Raw genomic sequence first — 25,402 nt, 5'->3', positions numbered from 1 at the left:
GTTATCTATTTTTCTTTGTCTATTACATATTTTATAGTTTAGGAGGAGGTAAAGGAATAGTCTTATTCAAATAAATTTATTTTTATTTAGCTAAGGTCTGTAATAAATGTAAACATTTCACTCATCTGCTAAATACTTCCAACAATTGCATTCATTAAAAATTTTCTTGTCCACAAAATAGGCCATCACCATTCTTCCATTCAAACAAATGCTTATGCCTCTTTTCCAGAGGTGAGCGCTACATGGCAACAGATACCCTGCCTGTGTGACAGGCATTAGGCTGAAAGGCAATGTTCCAGGACAGGAAGAAGACTGGAATTAAAACTGTATGATTGCAATATAATCACCAGCTCCTTAAAAAACGGTCAATTCTCTGTTCATATCCTGACTTTTCCTTCTTTTCAAGTCAAGGAAAGAAAAAGTCACATTTGGCTTTAAAAAACAAGGAAAAGAAAACAGAAGTAAGGATTTTTGTAGGAGTTGATATTTGACATAAGCAAAATGGATTGTGAGGTTCTGTACTGAAAGAAGATATTGAGTCAGTAAAAATGTAGAAGAGACAAGCCATGGGGTAGATTTAGTGAACCATCAGTAATCAAATTTAGCCACAGTGAAGGGCATTTACATAGAAGAAAATATGTAAAAAGTTAGAATAAGTAGAAAAAAGAAAGAAAAAATATTAATGGATATATACAAGAAATATTAGAACTCTGGGGTTTGAAACTTCCTGGTTCCCTCTACTCCATAATATGTAAATCTAAAAGAATTGTTAATCTCTCTGTGCCATAGATCTCTTACATTAATCACTGTAATAAAGCACCTACTTATAGATTTGTTGTAAAATTTAAAGTAATTTTACCTTAGAATAGTGCCTAGTATGAACTGAGGATTTAATGTATCTTAGCTAAGGGAGAGAAAGAGAGAGAGAAGGGCTATATAGACTGAATACCAGCATAATAATTATGCAATTGAGGAGTATTTCATTGAAGGTTTTAGAAGGTGAATTGAAGGAGTCTAATCAGGACTATGGTTTAAGTACAGAACTACTGCAATTAATAAAGAAAAAAAAATGAAAAGACAATTTTAATGTTGATTCCAGTGACCCACATGAGAAGCAAAGAAGATTAATAAAGTAGGCTAGTAGGCAGGAATGGTAGAAAGGGGGACCTAGATGTCACATGCGTTGCTATAGTAGAAATTACGGCTTTCTGTGTGATATGAATAGGAGAGGGAAGTGACAGAAAATATTTTAAAATATTTTCCCCTGAGTTTTTGAGATCAGAGGGATGGCAAAAACAGAAATGTAGATATCTCCAGGAAAACTTATTACCTTTGTAAAAGGAAGGAAATCTGTTTAATTCTGGACATTTATATGTGAATATGACTCCCCAAAATAATCAGGTTCTGATCCCTTGAGCCTATAAATATTGCCTCGTATGGGAAAGAATCTTTCAAATGTGAATAAACTAAATATCTTGAGATAGGGAGACTATCCTAGATGATTTAAATGAGCCTTAAAGGCAATCACAGATGATCTTATAAGATGTCAAGGAAGATCTGACACAGACAGAAGAGAATGCAATGTGATCACAGAAGCAGAAATTGAAGGGATGTAGTCAGAGGAGAAGTGTACGACAGAGGATGAGATGGTTGCATGGCATCACTGACTCAACGGACATGAGTTTGACCAAATTCAGGGAGACAGTGAAGGACACGGGAAGCCTGGCGTGCTGCAGTCCATGGGGTTGCAAAGAGTCACACGTGACTTAGTGACTGAACAAGTCAGAAGCCAAGGAATGATGGCAGCTATCAGGAACTGGAAGAGGCAAGGAAAGCAATCTTCCCTGGAGCCTGAGCAGAGGGGAGGTGGAGGGCGGCAGGAGTGCAGTCCTGTCAGCACTGCTGTTTCAGTGCAGTAAGACTGATTTGGGACTTTCAGCTTCCAGTACCGGGAAAGAATACATTTCAGTTGTTTTAAACTTTTGAGTTCATGCTTTGTTACAGAAGTCACAGAAAACTAATGCAATTTGCCAGTAGGATTCTGGGCAAGTTGTGAATGCTGTCTGGCATACATAGAGGTGTAGGAGAATTAAGTAAATGGTTGAAGATTCATTATAACAGAAAGTCAAATGAGACTCAAGTAAAACCCTTAAAAAGGAGAAGATACAGACTCAGTGTTCAGAAGAACAATTAGATGGAGTTGTTCATTATGACAACAGGACAGCTTTATGAGGTAATGAATTTTCAGTAACTAAAACCAGATATCCCTTATGCTGCTGCTGCTGCTGCTAAGTCGCTTCAGTCGTGTCTGACTCTATGTGACCCCATAGACGGCAGCTCACCAGGCTCCTCTGTCCCTGGGGTTCTCCAGGCAAGAACACTGGAGTGGGCTGCCATTTCCCTCTCCAATGCATGAAAGTGAAAAGTGAAAGTGAAGTCGCTCAGTCGTGTCCGACTCTTCGCGACCCCATGGACTGCAGCCTACCAGGCTCCTCCATCCATGGGATTTTCCAGGCAAGAGTACTGGAGTGGGATGCCATTGTCTTCTCCAGATATCCGTTATAGAGACATCCCTTATACAGACATCCAAATTCCATTTTACTTTAAAGATTGCTCTTTGCTTGATAATTCTGTTACTATTAATTGTAGCTCCTTTGAAATTCTCCCTCCAATATACCTTGCTAAAACATACAGGAAAAAAAAAATGAATATACTCCTCCCACTCATGTAATAGAAACATAATAAGTTAGTTTATTTGTTGAGGGTATTTCCCAAAAATTCTCAATCATTCTATTTGTAACTTTTTCAGCATTCCAAATGTTTCTTCTCTCTACTAGTGGTTATCCCATCTTATATGATTTATCGAATATTCATATAAATCTTTATTTGCACATATGTTTAGCACAAAAGAATAAAAGATAATAAACATTACTTTAAATCTGGTGTACTAGCCAGGTTGCTTTTAGGTGAATTTAGTGAAATTTCAAATATGTCCTACATTATGGGTGTGTGTGTTATAATTTTCTATGATTTAGTGATATCTAAAACTATGCTCAGTCGCTCAGTCATGTGTGACTTTGCGACCCCATGGACTGTAGCCCACCAGGCTCCTTTGTCCATTGGATTTTCCAGGCAAGAATACTGGAGCAGGTTGCCATTTCCTTCTCAAGGGACATATAAAATTAGCAAACATATAAGAGGTTAATTAGGAAAAAGCACTTTGTAGTTATACACAGTATTTACATTAAAATATGCTTCACAGTCTGTAACATTGATCAGTGATAGAGAACATAACATTATCTTTAGATGTCATGTTAGTCCATTATTCTATGTTAACTCCTTAAAGTCACCTAAAACTTCACTGCTTTTGGAAATATTCATTGGTTTATTTGAAAAATAATTACTGAGCACAGACCGCTAGGCTCTGTGCTAGCTGTCAGAAAAGATTTAGTTACTTACCCCATGAACTTACAGGTAATTAAGTAAAAACAAATGGCAACCCACTCCAGTATTCTTGCCTGGACAATCCTAAGGACAGAGAAGCCTGGTGTGCTACAGTCCACGGGGTCATAAAAAGTCAGACAGGACTGGGCACCTGAGCACACAAATCAAAGCAGTAACATGTGACGGGTATTATGATATAAGGATCATATCCTTGATATGATATAAGGATCAATGAGAACATATAGAAAGAGGGCTTAACATTGCTTCAAGTTCATGGATGGTCTTCCATATGAACTGTTTTTAAGGTGGGACAGAAATAATGAGGAAGAATAAAACAAATAAAGGAGATGATGGAGAGTGTTGGCAGTAGAAAGAACAACATTCACAAAGGCCCAGAGGCAAGAGAGAGTCAAGTTTCAATAAAGAAGTGAAATAGAGGCAAGATATGAGGACAAAGCACAATGGAGTTCAGGATAGAAAAGATGATTGAGGTATTGTAAAGCAGGAAACTCAGAGCATTAGATTATTATTTTTAGAAAGTTACTCTCTTTGCCCTGTGAGGAATAGACTGGAGGAGAATAAGAACCTGGAACATGGATGATGGCCACCTAATCTTGAGTGGTAAGAGTGTGGATGGAGAAAATAGACTTTGAGAGGTTTGTGAAAGACAGAACTGATATAGTCCGTTGTGCACTTGGGCACAGAAAAAAATCATCAAGATTTTTGTCTTGTGCAACTGAATGGATGAAGGGTTCATTCTGAGAGAGCAAAATGGGGAAGATTCACAACTTTGAGAAAAAAGCCATGAAGTCAGTTTTGAACAGGTTGAATTAAAGGTGTAAGAAGTTTAGGGGCTTCCCTGGTGGTCCAGGGATTAAGAATCTGCCATGCAATGTGGGGACACCAGGTCGATCCCACATGCTGCAGGGCAACTAAGCTCACACAATACAACTGAATCCCATGCACCCTAGAGTCCATGCTCCACAAGAGAAACCACTCCAATGAGAAGCCTACGTACTAAAACTAGAGAGTAGCTCCCACTCGTTGCAACTAGAGAAAGCCTGTGCACAACAATGACAACTCAGCACAGCCAAAATGAATAAGTATACACACACACACAGACACACATATATATATATATAAGAACGATGTAAAAAGTAGCTGAAAATGTCCAGTGGGCAGTTGGATAAAGGGCAAGCTTAGGTGAAAGGTATGGGTTAAATATTAGGTTTGGAAATCATCATCTATTCAATCCTTAATTTAAAAGGATGTTTTCTAATTATCTACTATGATTCAGCATCAGCACATAATGGTAGCTGAAGCTATGAAAGTAGACAAGGTGGCACAGAGAATGGTGCATGGGAGATGGACAAAGATCACAGAATCTCACAAACACCATATCTGATGAATTGAAGAAGAGGAGATCATGTTCTGAGATGTAGAAGCAACAACTACAAATGTAGAGAAGAAAACAAAACAAAATTCAAGAGAGTATTAGGTGGAATGGAGGGGAAAGATATCTTCAGAGTGACAGGAGAATGGACAGGACAGACTGTTGCTAACAAAATAAGGAAGATGAGCAATGCAATGGATTTAATGGCATGTTCCTCAGTGATCATTGTAAGAGTGACTCAAATAGAGCATTGGACGCTGAAGCAACATCACAGGGGACTGGGAACATAGGGTGAGAACTAGAGGGAAAATGCCAGGGGTTTTATTATTTTAAGATTAGATAAAAATGGACAAGCTGATGCCAATATATAGATGCTCTAACATAATTCTCATAAATGTATAACCAGATGATACAGCAAATGTTCCATGAAGATTTTAAAGGTATCAGCTCATTTCAGATTGCCTATGCAATCTGGAACATGTACGATCCTCAAATCTTTGCTAATTCTACCAATAACAGGATAGAGTGGATTGGTTATCTTCAAATTTTAAAAGTTGACCATAAAATAATAGCACAACTAGCCAGAATATAAGCAGCATTTTGACTGCAAATATTTTAAAAACACTGAAAATGTACATTTCAAATTTTCTCATTGATTTACTGACCTATTTAACACCTTACATCTATTAAGTATTTTTTTTTAAATTTTCTGAAAAGTTATCAAGTTAAATTGAAAAATTTACTTTTTATTGAAAATTATATTTCTAAGTTCAGTTTTAATGAATCATGTGTTGGCTATTTTTTCCATGACTGATATATGCATCTCAAGTTTCTAAAGGAAAACCCTATGACTCAATCGGAGAATGGCAAGTTATTTTTATGAAATATCAGTTCAGTTCAGTTTAGTTGCTTGGTCGTGTCCTACTCTTTGTGACCCATGGACTGCAGCACACCAGACTTCCCTGTCCTTCACCATCTCCTGGAATTCGCTTGGACTCATGTCCACTGAGTCAGTGATGCCATCCGATCATCTCATCCTCTGTCGTCCCCATCTCCTCCTGCCTTCTGTTTTTCTCAGCATCAGGGTCTTTTCTAATGAGTCAGCTCTTCACATCAGGTGGTCACGGTTTTGGAACTTCAGCTTCAGCCATCAGTCCTTCCAATGAATATTCAGGACTGATTTCCTTTAGGATTGACTGGTTTGATAACTTTACTATCCCAGGGACTCTCTGGAATCTTCTCCAACACCAGATTTCAAAAGCATCAATTTCTTTGGTGGTGCTCAGCTTTCTTTATGGTCCAACTCTCACATCCACACATGAAATATAGTCTGTGTAATATTCTGTGAAGTTTAATTATGTTCCATGGACAAACCCTGACTCAGCAGTAAAAGGCTATCTACTTGCCCAGAAACAATTTTCTTCTCAAACAGAGTAGCTGGTCAAAGTGCTCCCCATAAAAATGGTCACCATTGAAGTAATACGGTAGATACTGTTGACTGTCTGTAGAATAGCATTCTTCTTCCTTGCTGACAGAGAACAATTTCGTTTAACTGAGTGACAGCTGTGTACCTCAGAGAAGGATAAGCCCCTTGCCAGATCCAGACAACTAATCTTGATTTTTTCAAAGCCAAATCATAGTAAGTCTTTTGCTATTTCCCAGGGAATGGCTTAGGATAGGATATGATTGAAACTTGGTCAACAGGAGAGAATGGAAATTCTCCTGGAGAGTTTGTGAAAAGTTCTCAGTCATTATAAAAGTACATAACATAGAAACATTCCATTCCATCCATTTCTGAGAAATACTGTTAAGCCTAGAGATTTTATAGCTATTTCAAGACCATGAGAGAGGAAGTCCAAGCACTAAGCCAATATGCTAAGTATTGCAGGACAGAGATGGAAAAAACCTGGGTCAGGAATGATACACTGAACCTTTGCAAAAAACAACACTTAAACCATCTTACTCAAAGATTCAATGTTCTGTGGGGCAACATATTTTTCTTAACTGCTTATGTAGTCATGAATTGGTTTTCTGTTACTTGAAGGTAAAAATGGAGAAGGAAATGGCAACCCACTCCAGTGTTCTTGCCTGGAGAATCCCAGGGACGGCGGAGCCGGGTGGGCTGCCGTCTATGGAGTCGCACAGAGTCGGACACGACTGAAGCGACTTAGCAGCAGCAGCAGCGGGTGAAAAAAATTCATGGTAAGCATCTTTCTTTAGGGCTTCCCTGACGGCTCAGCAGGTAAAGAATCCACTGTAATGCAGGAGACACTGGGGATGTGGGTTCAATCTCTGGGTCAGGAAGATACCTGGAGGAAGAAATGGCAACCCATTCCTGTATTCTTACCTGGAAAATTCTATGGACAGAGGACCATAGCGGGCTACAGTCCACAGGGTCACAAAGGATCGGACTCAACTGAGTGATTGAACACACACATCTTTTTTAAAATTCAGCCATGCAAGTCAAAAGCACTGGCTGAGATTCTAGAAATTATGAGCATCCTGTCATCTCTGAAAAGATTAACTTCAAATATACAATGAAAAGAAGAAAAATTTAAATATTCTTACTTGAATGCCAGCTCCCTCTGGCACTGTGATCTTCCACACACAATTCAGATTGTTGTCATAAGGCTCAGGGTATCCAGGAGACAAAATAGTTCCTTTGCGCTTAGTTAAAATTCCACCACAGGGCACTGAAAGTAAAGCAATCCATGAGAGGAAGTTAATTCTGATGCAAAGGATTAAAACAAGCGAAAAGGTCAGCAATAACATAGACAGATACTAGACTTGCAAACATAATCAAACCATATTATGCTTTAAAACTCAAAAGAACATGAAAATTGTCTTCCTATAGCACAAAAACTTCTTATAGCACAAAAAAAGGAATTAGACAACATTAAAGGATAACCTGGCAATAGCATATCTAAAGTCACTCTATAATTAACTCAATAATAGCATATTATTTGTATATTACTAAAATGTTCATTGACACAAGATAAAAATTGTTCATATGTACATAAAGAATTTTTGAAGAATTATTTTATATTTATTATTTTCTCTTCATTATCTTTTGAGTAGTAATAAAGTCCCTTTCAGAGTAATAGCGATGATGATTACAATTATGTTATGATTATAACATTTATATAGAGCCTACATACCAGTACTCTTCTAAACACTTTTACATATTTCACCTTATTAAAGCTTCCCAACAATCCAACAGTATATGAATAAGTATCCTCCTCATTTTACAGCTGAGGAAATGGAAGGACTAACAGTTTAAAAAAGTTTCTCAAGATCACATAGCTAATCAGAGATGAAGATGGAGTTTGAACACTGGTACTTTGGCTCCACATTCATGTTGTTCAGTGTAAAGAAAGTACTCAGTGTGGTGACAGTCTGGTTATTGCCAGTACAATTACTACAGGAAAGAATACAAATGGAGACTTGTTCTGAAGACAGTAAAGACTTTTACCACTTTTTAAAGGTACCGATCTTAAAGCAAAATTCTTACACTGCTGGTAATATCAGATTGACTCTGGGAATGACCAAACTTACAGTTTTAAATACTGTGTGATGTTGGACATGTCCTTGAATTCTCTGAAACTCAGATGCTTTGTTAAAAGATAATGCAATTGTTTCCAAGGGGCTTTTGTGGAAAGTAAATAGATATTATAATCTACATAAAGGGGCTTCTCTGGTGCCCAGTGGTAAAGAATCCATCTGCCAATGCAAGAGAAACAGGTTCAAAGCCTGGGTCAGGAAAAACCCCTGGAGAAGGAAATGGCAACTCACTCCAGTATTCTTGCCTGAGAAATCCTGTGGACAGAGGAGTCTCAAAAGATTCAGCTACGACTTAGCAACTAAACAATAACAATGCACATAAAGAAGCTTACACACTGCTTAAAACACAGTAAGAAGTCAACTATAACAACTATTGTTATTTTATGTTCTAATGGCACTATGATCCTTGGACATGTGTCTTAATCTGGCTTTAATGATGAAATATCAGAATATATTTTTGTAATAATTTTTAAAGGTAATTATATAACTTTGTGTCACTTCTAAAACTGAATGCAAAAAATCTAGGGTAATTACTCAAAAGAATGCTACAAACTTTTTTACATTTTCAAACTTTTAAATCAGTGTGATAAAGTATTTTTAAAGAAAATTTTAGCTCATCCTCCTTCTGATCCTTTCAATTCAAACGCTATCTCTCTGTGACCTACACCATCTTCTCATCTCTTTTTAACCACTGCTCTTCTGTAATGGCATCTATTACCATGCCATCTATATACTATGACTCCAGTGTTAGTCGCTCAGTACTGTCTAACTCTTTGCAACCCCATGGACTGTAGCCTGCCAGGCTTCTCTGTCTGTGGGGATTCTCCAGGCAAGAAAACTGGAGTGGGTAGCCGTTTCCTTTTCCATGGGATCTTCTTGGCCCAGGGATCAAACCCAGGCCTCTGGCGTTGCATACTGTCTGAGGCACCAGGGAAGCCATATACTATGACTACTAAACATTTATCTCTAGCCATAACTTCTACCCAGGGTTCTACAATAATATCAACTCAATATCTCAAAATTCACATTTCCAAATCAAGATTTTTTAAATTCTCCCTGATCTATACTATTTGCCCTCTCAATAAATGTTACCACCTAATTCTTAAGCCAAAAATCTAGAACTCAATTCATCTTTCTTTTCAAATTCACATGTACATCTATATTCAGCCTATCAGCAAACTATGTCAATTCTATCTTAAAAATATATCCGAAAGTTTACCACTTCTCACACTGATCATGATCTGCCAATCTAAATCAACATTAACTTTCTCCTCCACTTCTGCATTTGGCTTCTATTCAGTCTTATTGCTTCTATACCACCTCCATCCCTTACATTAGCCACAGTGATTTTCCAGAAACTGAGATTGTATCTTCTATAGCGCAGTGAATTTCTAGAAAAATTCTAACTCTTCCAACCTTTGAGGCTCCATATGACTTGGCCTCTGCTTTGTCTCTCCCAATTCTTCTATCATTCTTGCCATCATCCACTCTGTTCTTGACAGCTGAGATTACTGTTGTGGCTTGCTTACCTCTTTGACTTTCATATATCCCACCCTTCTTCATTCATCTCATTTGGATTTAAAACAGCAGCATGCTCTAGATGTCTTCCTCTAACCTCCAGCCTCTGCTTTTTTTTGCTCCATAGCATTTACCACTATCTGAAACAAAAGTAAACTCCCTAAGGGCAGAGACATTATCCTCTTATTCAAAGCTATGTGGCCAGTGCCTAGAATGGTGCCTGGCACTTTGTTGTTATTGTTCAGACGCTAAGTCGTGTCCGACTCTTTGCAACTCTGTGGACTGCAGCATGCTAGGCTTCCCTGTCCTTCACTATCTCCCGGAGTCTGCTCAAACTCATGCCTTTTTAGTCAATAATGCTATCCAATCATCTCATCCTCTTTGTCCTCTTCTCCTGCCTTCCATCTTTCCCAGGATGAGGATCTTTTCCAATGAGTTGACTCTTCACATTAGGTGAACAAAGTATTGGAGCTTCAGTCGTTCCAATGAATATTCAGGGTTGATTTCCTTTAGGATCCACTGGTTTGATCTCCTGGCTGTCCAAGGGACTCTCAAGAGTCTTCTCCAGCATCACAGTTTGGAAGCATCAGTGCTTTGGTGCACTTTCTTTTTTATGATCTAACGCTCTCATCCATACATGACTACTGCAAAAACCATACCTCAGTATACGCACTTTGTCTCTGCTTTTTAATATGCTTTCTAGGTTTGTCATAGCTTTCCTTCCAAGGAGGAAGCATCTTCTAATTTCATGGCTGCAGTTACCATCCATGGTGATTTTGGAGTCCAAGAAAATAAAATCTGTGACTGTTTCCACATTTTTCCCAACTTTGAGTCATGAAGTGATGGGACCGAATGCCATGATTTTAGTTTTTTGAATGTTAAGTTTAAAGCCAGCTTTTTCACTCTCCTCTTTCCTCTCATCAGAAGACTCTTTAGCTCCTCTTCCCTTTCTGCCCCTCGGATGGTAGCTTCTGTATGTCTGGGGCTTCTTTGGCGGCTCAGACAGTAAAGAATCCACCTGCAGTGCAGGAGACTTGGGTTTGATCCCTGGGTTGGTAAGATCCCCTCGGGGAGGGCATGGCAACCCACTTCTGTATTCTTACCTGGAGAATCTCCATGGACAGAGAACCCTGGCAGGCTACGGTCCATAGGGTTGCACAGAGTTGGAATGCTTGAGGTTGCTAATAGTTCTCCGAGCAATCTTGATTCCAACTTGTGATTCATCTAACCCAGCATTTTGCATGATGTACTCTGCATATAAGCTAAATAAGCAGGGTGACAATATACAACGTTGATGTATTCCAATTTTGAACCAGTCAGCTGTTCCATGCCTAGTTTTAACTGTTGCTTCTTGACCTGCATGTAGGTTTCTTAGGATACAAGTAAGGTGGTCTGGCATTCTCAACTCTTGAAGAATTGTCCATAGTTTGCTGTTATCCACAGTCAAAGATTTTAGTGTGGTCAAGGAAGCAGATATTTATCTGGAATTCTGTTGCTTTCTCTATGATCCAACGAATGTTAGCAATTTGATCTCTGGTTCTTTGCTCTTTTCTAAACTCAGCTTGTACATCTGGAAATTCTCAGTTCATGTGCTCCTGAAGCCTAGCTTGAAGGATTTTGAGTACTGTTTGCTAGCATGTGAAATGAGCGCAATTGCAGGGTAGTTGAGCACTCTTTGTCATTATCCTTCTTTGGGATTGGAATGAAAACCCACTTTTTCCAGTCCTGTGGTCATGCTGAGTTTTCCAAGTTTGGACATATTGAGTGCAGCACTTTAACAGCATCATCTTTTAAATATTTAAATAGGTTACCTGGAATTCTATCACCACTAGCTTTGTTTCTAGCAATGATTCCTAAGGCCCACTTGACACTCCAGGATGTCTGACTCTAGGTGAGTGACCACATTATCATGTTTACCCAGGTCATTAAGACCTTTTTTGTACAGTTCTTCTGTGTATTCTTGTTACCTCTTCTTAATCTCTTTTGCTTCTGTTAGGTCCTTATGGTTTCTTGCCCTTTATTGTACCCATCCTTTTATGAAATATTCCCTTGATATCTCCAATTTTATTGAAAAGATCTCTCTAATACTTGGTAAACTAAATAAATGCATGTTAAATAAATTACTGAGTGACTATCTGTATAAATCTTATGATTATGTAAAGTTACTTTTTTACCATTCCTGCATCATTCTTTTCTACTAGTACTTTTCTAAAGAAGCCATATCTAATTCTACTTCACTTGTTTTTATTTTTCCCAAGAAAGTACATTATAAGTGCATTCCCAGATGTGCATTAGCACATAATAATGTTTTACAAAGTTTTGTTTCCTTTGTATATTACTTATCCTAGTATTTCTTTTCTATTTTAAAAATACTGTATATTTTTAATACCTTCTAATCAGTATTATTCAATATAACATATAGATTAAGAAAACAGATTTTAGAATCAAGCAGCTTGGGTATAAATATTAATTCTTTTTTTTGTCTCTAAACATAGGGGTTTCACTATCTCTCTGTAAAAGAGAAAATATTCTTATCTGCCTCCTGGTGTTGGTGTCAATACTAAGTGAGATAATGCTTAATAGCACTTCATACAAATACTAGTTAATGCTATCCATTATTATATTTAATAGCTTTTTCATGACTGAATGGATGAGTAAAACAATGAATGAAGACTCAGATACTATATGTATTTCTTCATCTGTTTCTCTCCACTGAAAAAAGAGTGCGAACAAGCATTGCCATGGATCCAATAGAAGTAAAAATAGTTCTTTCTGGGTCTCTAAAGGACTTGAAAAAACAAAGCTTGATAAGAGTGAAGGGATAAGCAGCTAATTAAACAATTCTGCCTAAGGGAGGTAAGTGACATGTTCAGGAGCTTTTCAAAAGATACCTCTAACAGAAATACTTATGCCTAAGGCCATATATTGTCAGAGCTATTAGTGGCTACAGGGGCTTATTCAAATCACAGAATCTTAGAAGAGAGTTTTGGGTTTTAAGAGACTAAAAATTTTAAGAAATCTGAAGTGTAATAAGGTCAAACTTGGAAGATAAAGTTCAGTCTTCAGCAAATTTATCAAGTTTACCTCTGTCCAAAGTCCAATATTTTTATAAAAACATTATTGTGCTTTATTATAATTTACCTAAGAACTACTTGATGAGACAGACTCACTCAAGAATATTAAATATTGTTTTCTTATACAGGTTAGTTAAATTTGTGAATTACCTAATTCAGTATCTGACCATTTTAACTATAAGTACAATTTGCATATCATGTTTAATGGGGCTGCTTTCAAGACAACAGTCCAATTTCAATATGTCAACTTTTAAAAAAAATTAATGAACATTTTATTTTATATTTTATTTATATCTACTATGACACACAAAAATAAAATTGTTGATAGCAGTAGTAAGAACTGTGAAACTCAAACAGTTATATTTGAGATGGAAATCACTAGAAATGTAGGTCACTGCTTTCATTTGTTTCAATTGTTGGATGCTCACTTGGCCTAAGATATCATCTGAGTATTCACTGAACCAGTGAAGGGAGGGGAAATAGAATCATTATGTATAATACTCTGTAATAGATTAACAAAGATTATATTTTTTTTCAAAGATTATATTTAAACTGTAAAATATAAATAGAGAATTTGTTCTTTCTCAGAATAAAATTACCTATACAGCATGAAAATCTATTGCGTATGTTTTACCTATGCCTCTTCCTGCAGATTCTCAAGTGTCTTGTAGCTTCAAGATGGCTTGTGAAGGTCTAAGCAAGTAAACTGAACAAGAATATCACCATGTAGTAAAAGCCTAAAGTTGAAAAAGCATGGGTCCTGGACTTGGGAAGTTGGTCAGTTGTTCTACCTCTATAAAAACTTATGAAATTATCAAACTTATCTGCCAAAATTCATTCATTGAACAAATGTTTATTGAAAATCTCTTGTATGCCACATCCTCTTTTGTTGAGCAAAAAATAGAATATAGTGACAGGAAGAGTAGGGCAAGAAAGATTAGAGAAGCATCCTAACTATATATAATCTGGTGAATGGTTGCTGCTTAAAAAAAAAAAAGGAAAAAGAATAAAGATATAAAGAACAAATGGATGATGAGTGGAAGAAAATTACTTTAGATAGGATGTTCAAGGAAGATATTCAGGTGAAAACTGGAATGAAGCAATGCAGTAAGCCCAAAAGGTATCTTGGGGATGATTTTCCAAGGGGAAAAAATAGAAAGTTCAAAGACTTTGAAGCAGTTAGAATTTTATCCAGATAACAGAAACTGAAAATGAACACAAATTACAGATAATTCTTTAATATAAACCTAAAATAACTCTGTCTTTGACTCATATTTGAATTAAGACATCAAGCCTTCTCTTTTTCTGAATTTTTGAATACTGAAAGAATAAGTCATTTTAATTCATAACATTTAAAACTAAAAGTACTTATAGCTAAAAATAGAAATGCAAAGTATATTTTCATTTATGTAAAGACTAGCAGTGGGATCAAATGGTAAGACCTAAAGTGAGCTATCATCCAAGTGTCATTTAGAATCGAGTTCTTGTCTTGTACAAATCCTGTATGTCCTTCTGTTATATATTCAGTTTTCTGGATTTAAACCTGTTCTACAAAGTATACATTACCTTTAAAGTGACATAAAGTAATATGCCCCTTTCGTGTGATCTTGTCAGGAAACAGAAGCCATCTGATAAAATTTTCTATCTCTAAGTATTTGCTTTCAAACCAATACAACATAAAAAGTAGTGTGTTTTATGTTTAAAGACCCACCATAGATGCACTCACATGTTTCTCAAAAAGCCCAGGTATCTAGCAAGAAATGGACTTTTGACAGAGACAGTGTAATGGCTCCTGAGTCCCTCATGTTTTGCCTTAAAAGTAACAAATGAGGTTGAATCCATCTGGGCTAGGGATGATAGTCTGTTAGCATTTACTCTTGATGTTGCATGTCAGCCATGGCAAGGCCTCAGTCTTTCAAAGGCTTTAATGCTTGGTAGAAGTTTCTGCACTTGTTGAAATGAATTTATAGTCAAATGGCCTGATCTTCTTGTTCTTTACATGGATTCTTATTTCTTATGGCAAAAACACCAGGATTAATCAACTGACACATTTGACATATGGAAAAGCTTTGCAATAATCATGTAGAATAGGGGTTTTCTTCTGCTTTAAACAAAAATGTTTACAGTGTACAGTTCTTTTTCCATCACACAGAATATTTTATTTTTCTCTTATTTCCCTTTCCTCTTCCTAAACTATTGTCACATGTTTGTTTGTTTTTTTCCTTCCTTCTTTAATGTCAGCTCATTTCTCCCTTTTATTTCTTTCCTCTTTTTAACATTATCATCATACCTTCATGGACAAAAGAAAATATAATATTTTGGATAATGTAATGTTCAAACCTTGATTAAACATATATTTTTCAACCAATTACAATAATGGTAATCATTATTTTAATTTCAAGTTTATTTTTATTTTAGACCTTTAGACAAACACTGAAACCAAAGCAAATCATGAATATATGTCTATTGTTACAAGTCTGCTCCTTTTAAATCAACTGTCCTTAAATTTATAAATTGATGGAAAGAAATTTCACAACCCCTAAATACAATATTCTAGTAATTACTATTATCTTCAAGAAAATTGTCATTATATTTCCCTAAAGCTTTCTGAAAATTTTATCTGAGAAAAAAATCTTGCCCTTAAGGAACTAAATTATCAGAGTTAGAAAAACTAATAGAAGCCCATGCTTTTAGACCTTTCCAAGATGCAAAAATCTTCAGCGGAAGATAATCTTTACATATAATAATTTTAAAGTGTCATTAAAGCTACATATCAACAGATTAAAATCATTAATATCAAATCCTTTATGAATACTACATAGAAGTTCTTTATTTGAGATCCAATACTTTTAGAATTGAAGTTGTATGTTCTGATTTTATGGTGGAGAATTTGGAAAGCACAAAAACAACTTAATTTTTAAGTACTTACATGAGTCCAAGAACTTTGCCAAGGCTTTAAAATATGTAATAGCCACAATAAATCTATAACTTCCCTGTTTTGTTGATATGGGAATTGAGAAAAAGATTATGCAAAAATTTTCAGACTCATGTAGTAATTCACCACAATTTAGTGTTAAAGTCAAAGCCTATTACTACCCAAGATTCAATTGACCCTTATACTGAGAACCTACTACAGCTCCCAGTTATGAAGGCTTTATTCAGTTTTTTTATGTTTTCTTACAATTTTTTTTTCCATTAATTAGGACACTGTTGTGCATATGTTTGTTCTTTGAACATTCTAAATGGATAAATGAATGTTTTCAGTAATAGTTAAAGATTAATGAACTAGTTTATGCCTTTCCATAAATCTCTTTATCAATCTACTTTTATAATTGTCTTGAGGGAATTTTCATAATACATATGAAATGAAAGGAAGACAGCTACTTATTATCTTCCATTGTATGGTATTAATGTTTTGTATCACTATGTACATAAAGAAACTAAAAGTGACAGAGAAATGATGTAAATAATCACTGAGAAAAGTGAGGCAGAAATAATGATTGATTCCTGATATTTAGAAAGCAATATTTAAAAATCCACTGTAAGGCTAAAGAGATTTATTATCTTTTGTCTTTCTTCAATTATTAAACTGAATTGAAGCAATGTAATTTCTGATTTATGCATATTGTATGACTAATTTTGGCCTAGACATAAAGGAACATTTCTCTCAGCTCACAGTCTTTTAGTATAATTAATTTATTTGCATTTTATAAGGCTATGAACTCAACATATAGTGTGGTCATAAGGAAGAGCATTATCTATTTTCTCTTATGAGAGTATAAAAGTATATAAAGACCTTTTTGTTCCATTAATCATAGCTCTATGCTAGGTGCAAAAGAGGAGAAACATCAAGTGCAAATGATTTCTTCTCCTTTGCTTGCTGATTGTCAAAAATATACTTTAAGAGGTTAAGAAATTCCAAATTCTAAAAAAGATATAGAATTTGAATTAGGAAATTAGCTTATAAGTCAAAACAAAAAGGAAAACACTCTTCTATCATGCACACTGAAGTATGGAATCAGAAAATATTTTCAAATCCTGCTCCTATGTTACTACTTATTAGGCTGTGTCAGTTTTAAAGAAAACTGTTTGACCTCTCTAAGACTCAGTTTATTCACCTGTAAATTCTGAGAGTAACTTCTCCATAGGTTTGCTGTAAGAAGTTAATTCAATATGTCTTTATTGATAAATTACTCAGAATGAAACCTGGCAAATGGGAAGTGTTAAATCATAGTCATACTAGAAACTGGTTATTTATTTGAAAGACAAGAAAGTTGAGGAGTCATTTACAGCTTTCCAGTGTTTAAAATTAGTTTCTGCATGTGGTTTTCAACAAATAAAAGAAAAATAAAAGAACAGTTCCCATTCCATTCACTGTAGAAGGAAGAATTAGATTCTTGGTTGTAAGAAAAATACTCTGTGAAATATGCAAGATGTATTTGTTTGAGGGAGTAGTTATATCAAGTTCCTATAGAGATCTAGATCCTACATTTTTGTTTATGATAGACCCAATTTGTACCATTCCGTTCTATTTTTTTAATTTATGATAATCCTAATTTGCACATTTTCCAAGCACAATTATTAATGATGTTCTTATTTGAATGGTAAAAGATTTGAAGCAGTTTTGTCCTATACACAGTTTGTGTTCTATAAATGCATATCACCAAACTTTATCTTTACTCCTTCCTCAGTAGAAATAAGTGTAACTTCCATATCATTTCAATTAAAACTTGCTTAAAATACATTATTCTAATTAAGAATGAACTAACAATATATTAATCTCTGATAAAATATGGTAAAATGTGTTTTTAATAGTTAAAAATAAATACTACTTACAATTTCTGTTCAGGTATGGCAGGATGTATTATTAAAAATAAATTTTATATATTTATAAATGTACATGCTATATTGTTTATATGTACACTCGTGTCTTCTCTATCACAAAGTACAGAATTGAGATTATTAAAATAAAAACAAAATTGTACTTATCTTTTATTTAAAAAAAACCTTCCTCTCATTTTCCAAATCTCATGCTAATAAAACTTTAATGAGGAAGAACTCATTAGAACTATTTCTTAACCTGAGATGAAACTTTAATACTCTTCTTTTAGTTTTATAATATGTAATTAAAAAACTTAATTTCCAGACATGCTCTTGGAACAAAGAAGAAAGCAACTTCACTACAGTCTACATTTTCCACATCCAGGGAATTCTACAGGATCCAACAGTCATTGTAATGATCCTGCAATATGATAAGATTCTAAACTATTGATGTTGTTTAGAAAATGTTTTAACTGCTTCAAATAACTTAGCAGAGCTAAGTTTCTGTATGCTGTTTATCAATATAAACTGTATATGTGTGTTGTGTGCTCAGTCTTCAGTCATGTCTGATTCTTTGTGACCCCATGGACTGTAGTCTGCCAGGCTCCTCTGTCCAGGGGATTTTAAAGCCGGGAATAGGGGAGTGGGTTGCCATTTCCTTCTCCAGACGATCTTCCTGACCCAGTGTTCAAACCCACATCTCTTATGTCTCCTGAATTGGCAGGTGGTTCTTTACCACTAGCACCACCTCAGAAGCCCTGGATATAACATTACAAAAATAGTTTCAAATAACGAGATTTGACTAATCCTATTGCCATCTACTCATTTAAAGTGTTTCCACTTATATCTGTGAAAGATTGGGGAAATTTCTTATTTTATGTTTTTATACATATATATAACTTAAATGGGGCTTCTCTGGTGGCTCAGTGGAAAAGAATCTGCCTACAGTGTAATGAGATGCAGGTTCAGTCCCTGAGTGGGGAAAATCCCCTGGAGGAGGGCATGGCAACCCACTCCAGTGTTCCTGCTTGGAGAGTTCCCTGGACAGAGGAGCCTGGTGGACTATGGTCCATGGGGTCTCAAAGAGTCAGTACAACTGAAGTGACTAAGCATGCATGCATGTAACTAATAGAGAAAAGGAAAAAAAAAAGTATTAATGTGTATTTTCTAATTTCTTTGCTGATAAAACATACCCAGAAAAATCAATCTCTGTGACCTTTAAAATATAGGTAAATTCCTTATATATTGACATAGACATCTTTGCATAAATTTTAAAAATGAAAAGTGTTTATTTCAAAGGATGGTGATGTTTAATACTTCCATATTAATAGCATTATAATTCTGTGTTATTGGAAATATGTATGTATATTTTCATTGATTGCATCACACCTCAATTGCATCAAATTGCCACTGTAATTTCCATATTTAGATACATCATAGCTAATAAAGTAATAAATATAGACAGATGTAAGATAACTAATTTTGATATACAATATGTACAACACGAAGCATACAAATATATAAACTTACCAATACAGGTAGGTAAGGAATCATTCCATTGGGCCAAAGAATTCGGCACTGTATCACACCTAATTGCAATGGATCCATGGAGAATATATCCTGGGTTACATTCAAAAAGAACCAATGAACCAACTGCAAATTCATTGCCAATCCTTCTTCCAAACCTTGGTTCAGGCACAGAACTGCACTGTGTGGAACTTGTTCTAGGAACAGCTGCGTACAAATAATTGTGGATTTTAATTTCATGTTTGGTAAAGAAATACAGGTTTCAAAATGTGACTATACAAACATTTCAAAGAAATCTTTACTAACTCGAACTTTAGCTAACAATTTGAACATATTTATAAAAGCTTAAAATTTCATACATGATGAAATGAATAAATTCAAAATCAATAAATATTGCTATTGTCATTAAGATTTTTTATTTAAAAACATTTTATTTTGAATTCTTTAAGCAACATCAGTTACTTTCTGTTTTTTGTTTTACCATACCTTTATCAATATAACAATGCAGCTTGAGCAAAGATATTTCAATTTAAGGAATGGTAACAGATACATTTTTTATTTTTCTTTTTAAATTGGAATGCCAAGCATACAAAAAGCAGATGTCAGGTTATGTAAAGCAATGTCAATTTTTTTTAACATTATTTGCTCCCTAAAAACACAGATTTTAAAAAAGCAAAAACAACACTTGATTAATTTCACAGCATATTCATAAACTTAGTTGTTCAAAACATGTTTGTTATTGATGAAGACAATAACTATGTTCAGGCTAAGCAGAACAGAAGTCAGACAGATTAACAACAATAGAAGCTTTAATTTAATAATCATACAATACCAAATTTGAAATTCCTTTTAGGTATGTTCTTCAATTGTGACATTTTTAAAGATAGAATGATAACAGGATGTTTTTTCTTTTTAAAACACATACAGATGGGATTAAGGAGTTTGACAATAGTCCAAAAAATGATAAGATGAATTCCAAATAGATAGATTCCTCTTATGTCACTTGAGTGAAAATAATTTCATTTGTTAGAGTGCCTTTTAAAAATCATAATACCACGCATTGTTACAGAGGAACTATTATTAAGAATGAAACAGTGTGATACTATAGCCAATATTATAATAAGAATAAGAGGGTTTAATAAGAATATCAAATCACAAGTGTTTATAAATTTATTTGGAATAAAGTTCAAGATACATTTGAGAATAACTACATTGAATATATATAATTCAAACAAAATATTCAGATGATAGCTCTTAATTTAGTTTTATATAATGTGGAAGCTTGTCTATTATAAGTGACAAAAAACTATGTAAACTGACTTTGAATTGCACAAAAGTCATGAAGAAAGTTTGAATTCTAAGAGAATGAGAAACTACAATTTTAGAATGGAGTAATGATTTCCTTGGCATGTCTAAGTACCTCAGCACAAAAAGTTTGAACATTCTTAGAGTGCTGGACTATAAGGAAACAGAATATGTAGAGTGAAGCATTGTCAAAAAAAAAAAAAAGACGTTTTGAAAACAGTATGTTAAAAACAAGGAAAAGCATGCAGTTTGCTTGAGAATGACGATGGAAGCAATAGATTTTTTTTTTTTTTTTTTTTACTTTGGTCAAAGTAATAATGCTTTAATAATGGGGAAGGGGAAAAGGCAAAACAATTTTTTTTTAAAGCACACAACTTTTATCTGTCCTATATGGTTATGAGGCTCTCATCATTTAACAACTCTGAACATAGCATGGAAACTGATTACATTCCTTAGTGTGTTTCTATGCTACAGGGTCACTTACCTTGATAAACAAAGTGAAATCCCTTAGCTGTTATTGGTCCAACTGAAGTAAATCGAACTGTGATCTGATTACCTGAACTCAGTGGAAGTGATTCTCCTACTCAACAAAACAAACACTAAGATATCATAAATAATTTCATTCAGTAAACCTAACAAGTTATACTAATTTACACTGTCATTTGAAAACATCAATCTATGCTCTATTAAATTACTTTAATATATCTACCACTGACAATATATTATTTTGGGTTCAGCTTCAATTGCAACCTTTTCTTTTTTTTTACTGGAAGGCTTTTATTACATTTTGATAATATTGCCTCATTCTTTAAAGAATCTTTAAATATTACATCAAACACCATGGACAAAGTGACTAAATACTATATTTACTTGATTACAATCCCAGAAAATGGTTATATTTTTATCAAGAGTCTGAATCACTGTTGCGTTTCTATTCTTTATTAAAAAAGTAATGACTTTATGTTCAGTTTACTTTATTTCTAATATGGATGATATAAATCTCAACTTTCACTACATTACCAAAGTCAGTCTTTTATCAATAACTGATGCATGGCAGTTCTAGTAAAGGATACCTGAATGGGATCCTGAGAGGGAAGATAACAGAGAAGATTGCTGAGTTGGCCCATCATACACCTCAACAACATCGTGGAGTGATGTCTGGAAAAATACAAACTGGCCAAACACCACTGATCAACAGGAACCAGGAGAAGCAAACAAATCACCAATCATCCAAAAATGAAACAAAAAACAAACAAACAAACAAAAAATAGAAAGAGGAGGAGAGAGAGAACAAAGTATTACAATATAATAGTCATCTTTCTTTTTTCTATCTTTAAAAGAGGATGTGTGCCAATTGGTTGATATGCCTAACACATGTACTTCAGGTCATAAAAGTAATGAACATGACCTAAATGCAATAAGATGTTAAGAAGACTGTTTTTAAAGTAAATTAAATGGGTATAACATTTAATTTAGCTCAGAAATCATAAGGTTGGTAATTAATAATGTATAGTAACTACTTTTCAATGTTTCCATTGGTAGTTTGATTGTTTTCACTTTGTGACTCTCTTCTCTTTTTCTAATTTTTTCCCCCTCTTTTAGATGACATAGACAGAGTTTCAGTTTAGGGGATTCAGTTTAGATTGCTTTTAAAATGCTATTCAATTATAAGTAATAGTGTTTAGAAAAATATAGCAAGATACTTCTAAGGTACAGTGTTTAATCCACATTCTAAATTGAAAATGATCCCTAAACATTTATTGTTATTCTTCTGCTAAATTAAGGACATATTATTTATCATTTCTAAGCAATTAAGATATTTTAATTTTAATTAAGATATACAGTTTTACCAAATTATTGCTTTTTCATGGTAAGTACAGATCTGACACACTTACCAATAGTTTTATATATGCCTCCTTTTAACTTCATTTTGTAATTTTCCTTTAATAATATACTAACTTTACATGCAGAAACTACTCAAACTATAACTTAAAAGAAGGAACCTGTTACAGAAAAGAAATCAACCTGTGTTTTATGTTTTAAAAAAGTGAAATAGGTAATAAAATTCATCCTTAAAACATTTCATTGAATAGAAAAATTGTGGGGTCTAAAAGAGTATGATTTTTTTTAACATTTAATAATGTAAAAGCAAGGCAGCTTTTATAAATTCAAAATCATGTATTGTAATTAAACTTATGTTGAACAAATATTTATAAAGTTCTTCATATTTTACCCCTTAAATCAAGGTTATGGTTAGCCTACAGTGGTCATATGAATACTGGTTTATTCATTTGAAACATACTGAGTTTTGCATATGAACCCACACCCATGATACTGTAAACAAAGCTACATGTATTTATTTTTGGCCTGCTAAAATAAGCTGGTGATCTCAGTCCAGTTCTTTGTGAGGTAAAACAAAATAAGCACAGATTGAGTGTTACCATAGGATAATTCCTGAACTGTAGAGGGCTGAATTTCAAAAGTGATCCTCCTTAAAACACTATTTCGATGTCATGGAAACAAGTTTATGTTTCTATCAAATCACATACATGTAGCCAATTATTTTAATGGCTTACAACTCTTATGAAAAAATTTCAGTTCAGATCTTTTTTAAAAATCCATATTTGAGTCTACCAAATCCAAAGCTATTTCAAAAATACTCCTAAAAAATATTAAGAAAGTTTTTGTTTTCTGTTTTTGCATTTGTTTAGATTGATGTTTGAATGATCTAATTTCAAATGTGTCTTGAAAAGTTTCTGTTAAAATGAAGATGTTGCCACTGTCTTTCCAAGTGCCCCCTACCCGCTATCCCATCAAAATCAAGGTAGTCTAATCATCAGAACTTTGCTAAGTCAAGTAGTTTGTGCAACAAGACTCTTCGCAGATAACATTCTTTCTCTGTATGCTTATGGGGGTCATTAGGGGAAAATGTCAAAATGCAACATACTTTATCTCTGTCTCCAAAATAGCTCCTGTCTTCCTAAATATCTCAAATAGTCGATGGCTATGCTACCCTGAACAGGTCTGATCTCGTCTAAATATCTCAAATAATCCAAATTTCCAGGCAAACCACTACATTTACAAATAACATATAAAACAACTAACATACACAGTGATCCAAGATCTTTTTCTAAGGAAAAAGGAAAAAATATACTCCCTCTTTTTTCCTCTTTGTAAGTTTCTTATTCTCAATTATTACTTCTTTACAGTAGACTATAGTTTTGTGTCACCTATAAATTGAGTATGTTGAGACTATAGCTTTTAATGACACAGTCAGTAACATGACATACTTACATCATATTAAGTAAAGAAAACTACTCTTTTGAGAGGTATTAGTCTCTAGTTATTGTAATTCTCTGATGAGATTGGGGAGAAATTGAGATGGGTAGGAGATGAGAGAGTTGAGTGTTGAATCTATCTTTCTTTTTTTTTTTTTTTAAATCTTTCTTTATTAAGCAATCAGTAAGCTACTTCTCTTGAACTGCAACCTTACTCTGCAGTAATATGGTCAATGGAAATCTTAAATTAAAAAGTTTTTGTTAGGCAAAAGCTTTGAGAGGGTACTGAATTATTATATGAAAGTGAAATTTTAAGGTACATGTTGAATAAGTGTCTTGTATATGAAAACTCAAGAGCAGCTGCATAGTGATCTGATTTCCTACATAGTCTCAGGTTAACTACTGGCTTACTAAACTGATGCATTACAATTCTGAACCAAATCTCCCCTTCTCAGTCAAAAGTATCAAGAATTAAATGGCTTCCCCTCTGTTTGCCTACTCATTCAGCCTCTAAATATCTAAATTTACTTAGTTTTCATATGTTCAGATAGCAGTAGATCCTTTGATTCTAAAATGTTCTGAATAGCCAATTGTACCCTTTGCAACGACTTCCCTGGTGGGTCAGATAGTAAAGAATCTGTTGGCAATGCGGGAGACATGGGTTTGATCCCTGGGTTGGAAAGATTCCCTTGGGGAAGAAAATGGTAACCCACTTTAGTATTTTTGCCTAGAGAATACCAAGGACAGAGCAGCTTGGCGGGCTAAAGTCTATAGGATGGCAAAGAGTTGGACAAGACTGAGACATCAACACTTTCCTTTCTTCTTTCACCCTTTGCATAGTTCAGACTAAAATAGAAAGGAAAATGTGGAAGATTTTAAAGTGGACCAAAAGGTAACTGGACGTTGTTTTTTGGTAAACAAGACATTTTATAGCACATCATTCTGTGTTACCTGTGTTTATGGGGACTGTGGTATAATGCAAAGGATTTTTATTATCCAATGGACAGACCAATTTTGCAAGCTTGTAAATTCATTCCAGTATTCTATTAATGTTTCTCTATCAATTCACCAACCTATTTTGTTATTTGAATTCTTTCTTGAACTGTTGTAACATTTTACTAGGTCCCTCATTAATTAATGACTTAAATACAAAATTTAACACGTTTATTTTAGGTTTGTATGGGAGTCATGATTAATGCTGTTAAAAAGAAATATTTTTTAACACTGGTCTAGCATCTCATACCTCAACTTGATAGCTAGATGACCACCTTTCCCCCCTAAGGCTAACAAATAACCCCAAAAGTCTGGACTGACCATGCGTTCTGGAATGATAAGCAACCCTCTTCTTTTTCTTAGTTTCCAACAGAGAAACAGAATTCTTTGCGTCTCAGCTCCAAGCTCTTCTTTCTCTATCTCTGGGGATTTCATGTAGATATCAAAAGCATTTTGCTCTCAAGCTATTAGAGTAGGTTATAAACACT

At 34.5% G+C, this 25,402-nt stretch overlaps 1 protein-coding gene across 5 annotated transcripts in view; it reads right to left on the bottom strand.

Moving 5' to 3' along the window:
• Positions 1-25,402, bottom strand: part of CSMD3 (CUB and Sushi multiple domains 3) — a 1,331,483-nt gene that overhangs the window by 159,298 nt on the left and 1,146,783 nt on the right. For 3 of the 5 annotated variants that reach the window (XM_070477231.1, XM_070477233.1, XM_070477234.1), the window contains 4 exons: positions 21,717-21,830; positions 21,128-21,223; positions 19,342-19,545; positions 7,406-7,530 (listed from right to left, as the gene is read on the bottom strand). In XM_070477231.1, coding sequence (XP_070333332.1) covers positions 7,406-7,530; positions 19,342-19,545; positions 21,128-21,223; positions 21,717-21,830 — 539 coding nt within the window. The remainder of the gene's footprint in view (positions 1-7,405; positions 7,531-19,341; positions 19,546-21,127; positions 21,224-21,716; positions 21,831-25,402) is intronic. The other 2 variants (XM_070477232.1, XM_070477235.1) reach the window with 1 other exon arrangement.

This window comes from Odocoileus virginianus, chromosome 15 (genome assembly GCF_023699985.2).
Source record: "Odocoileus virginianus isolate 20LAN1187 ecotype Illinois chromosome 15, Ovbor_1.2, whole genome shotgun sequence".
NCBI classification, from domain to species: domain Eukaryota; kingdom Metazoa; phylum Chordata; class Mammalia; order Artiodactyla; family Cervidae; genus Odocoileus; species Odocoileus virginianus.
Note: the sequence above shows the minus strand (reverse complement) of the source record. Positions and strands in the feature narration are given on the sequence as shown.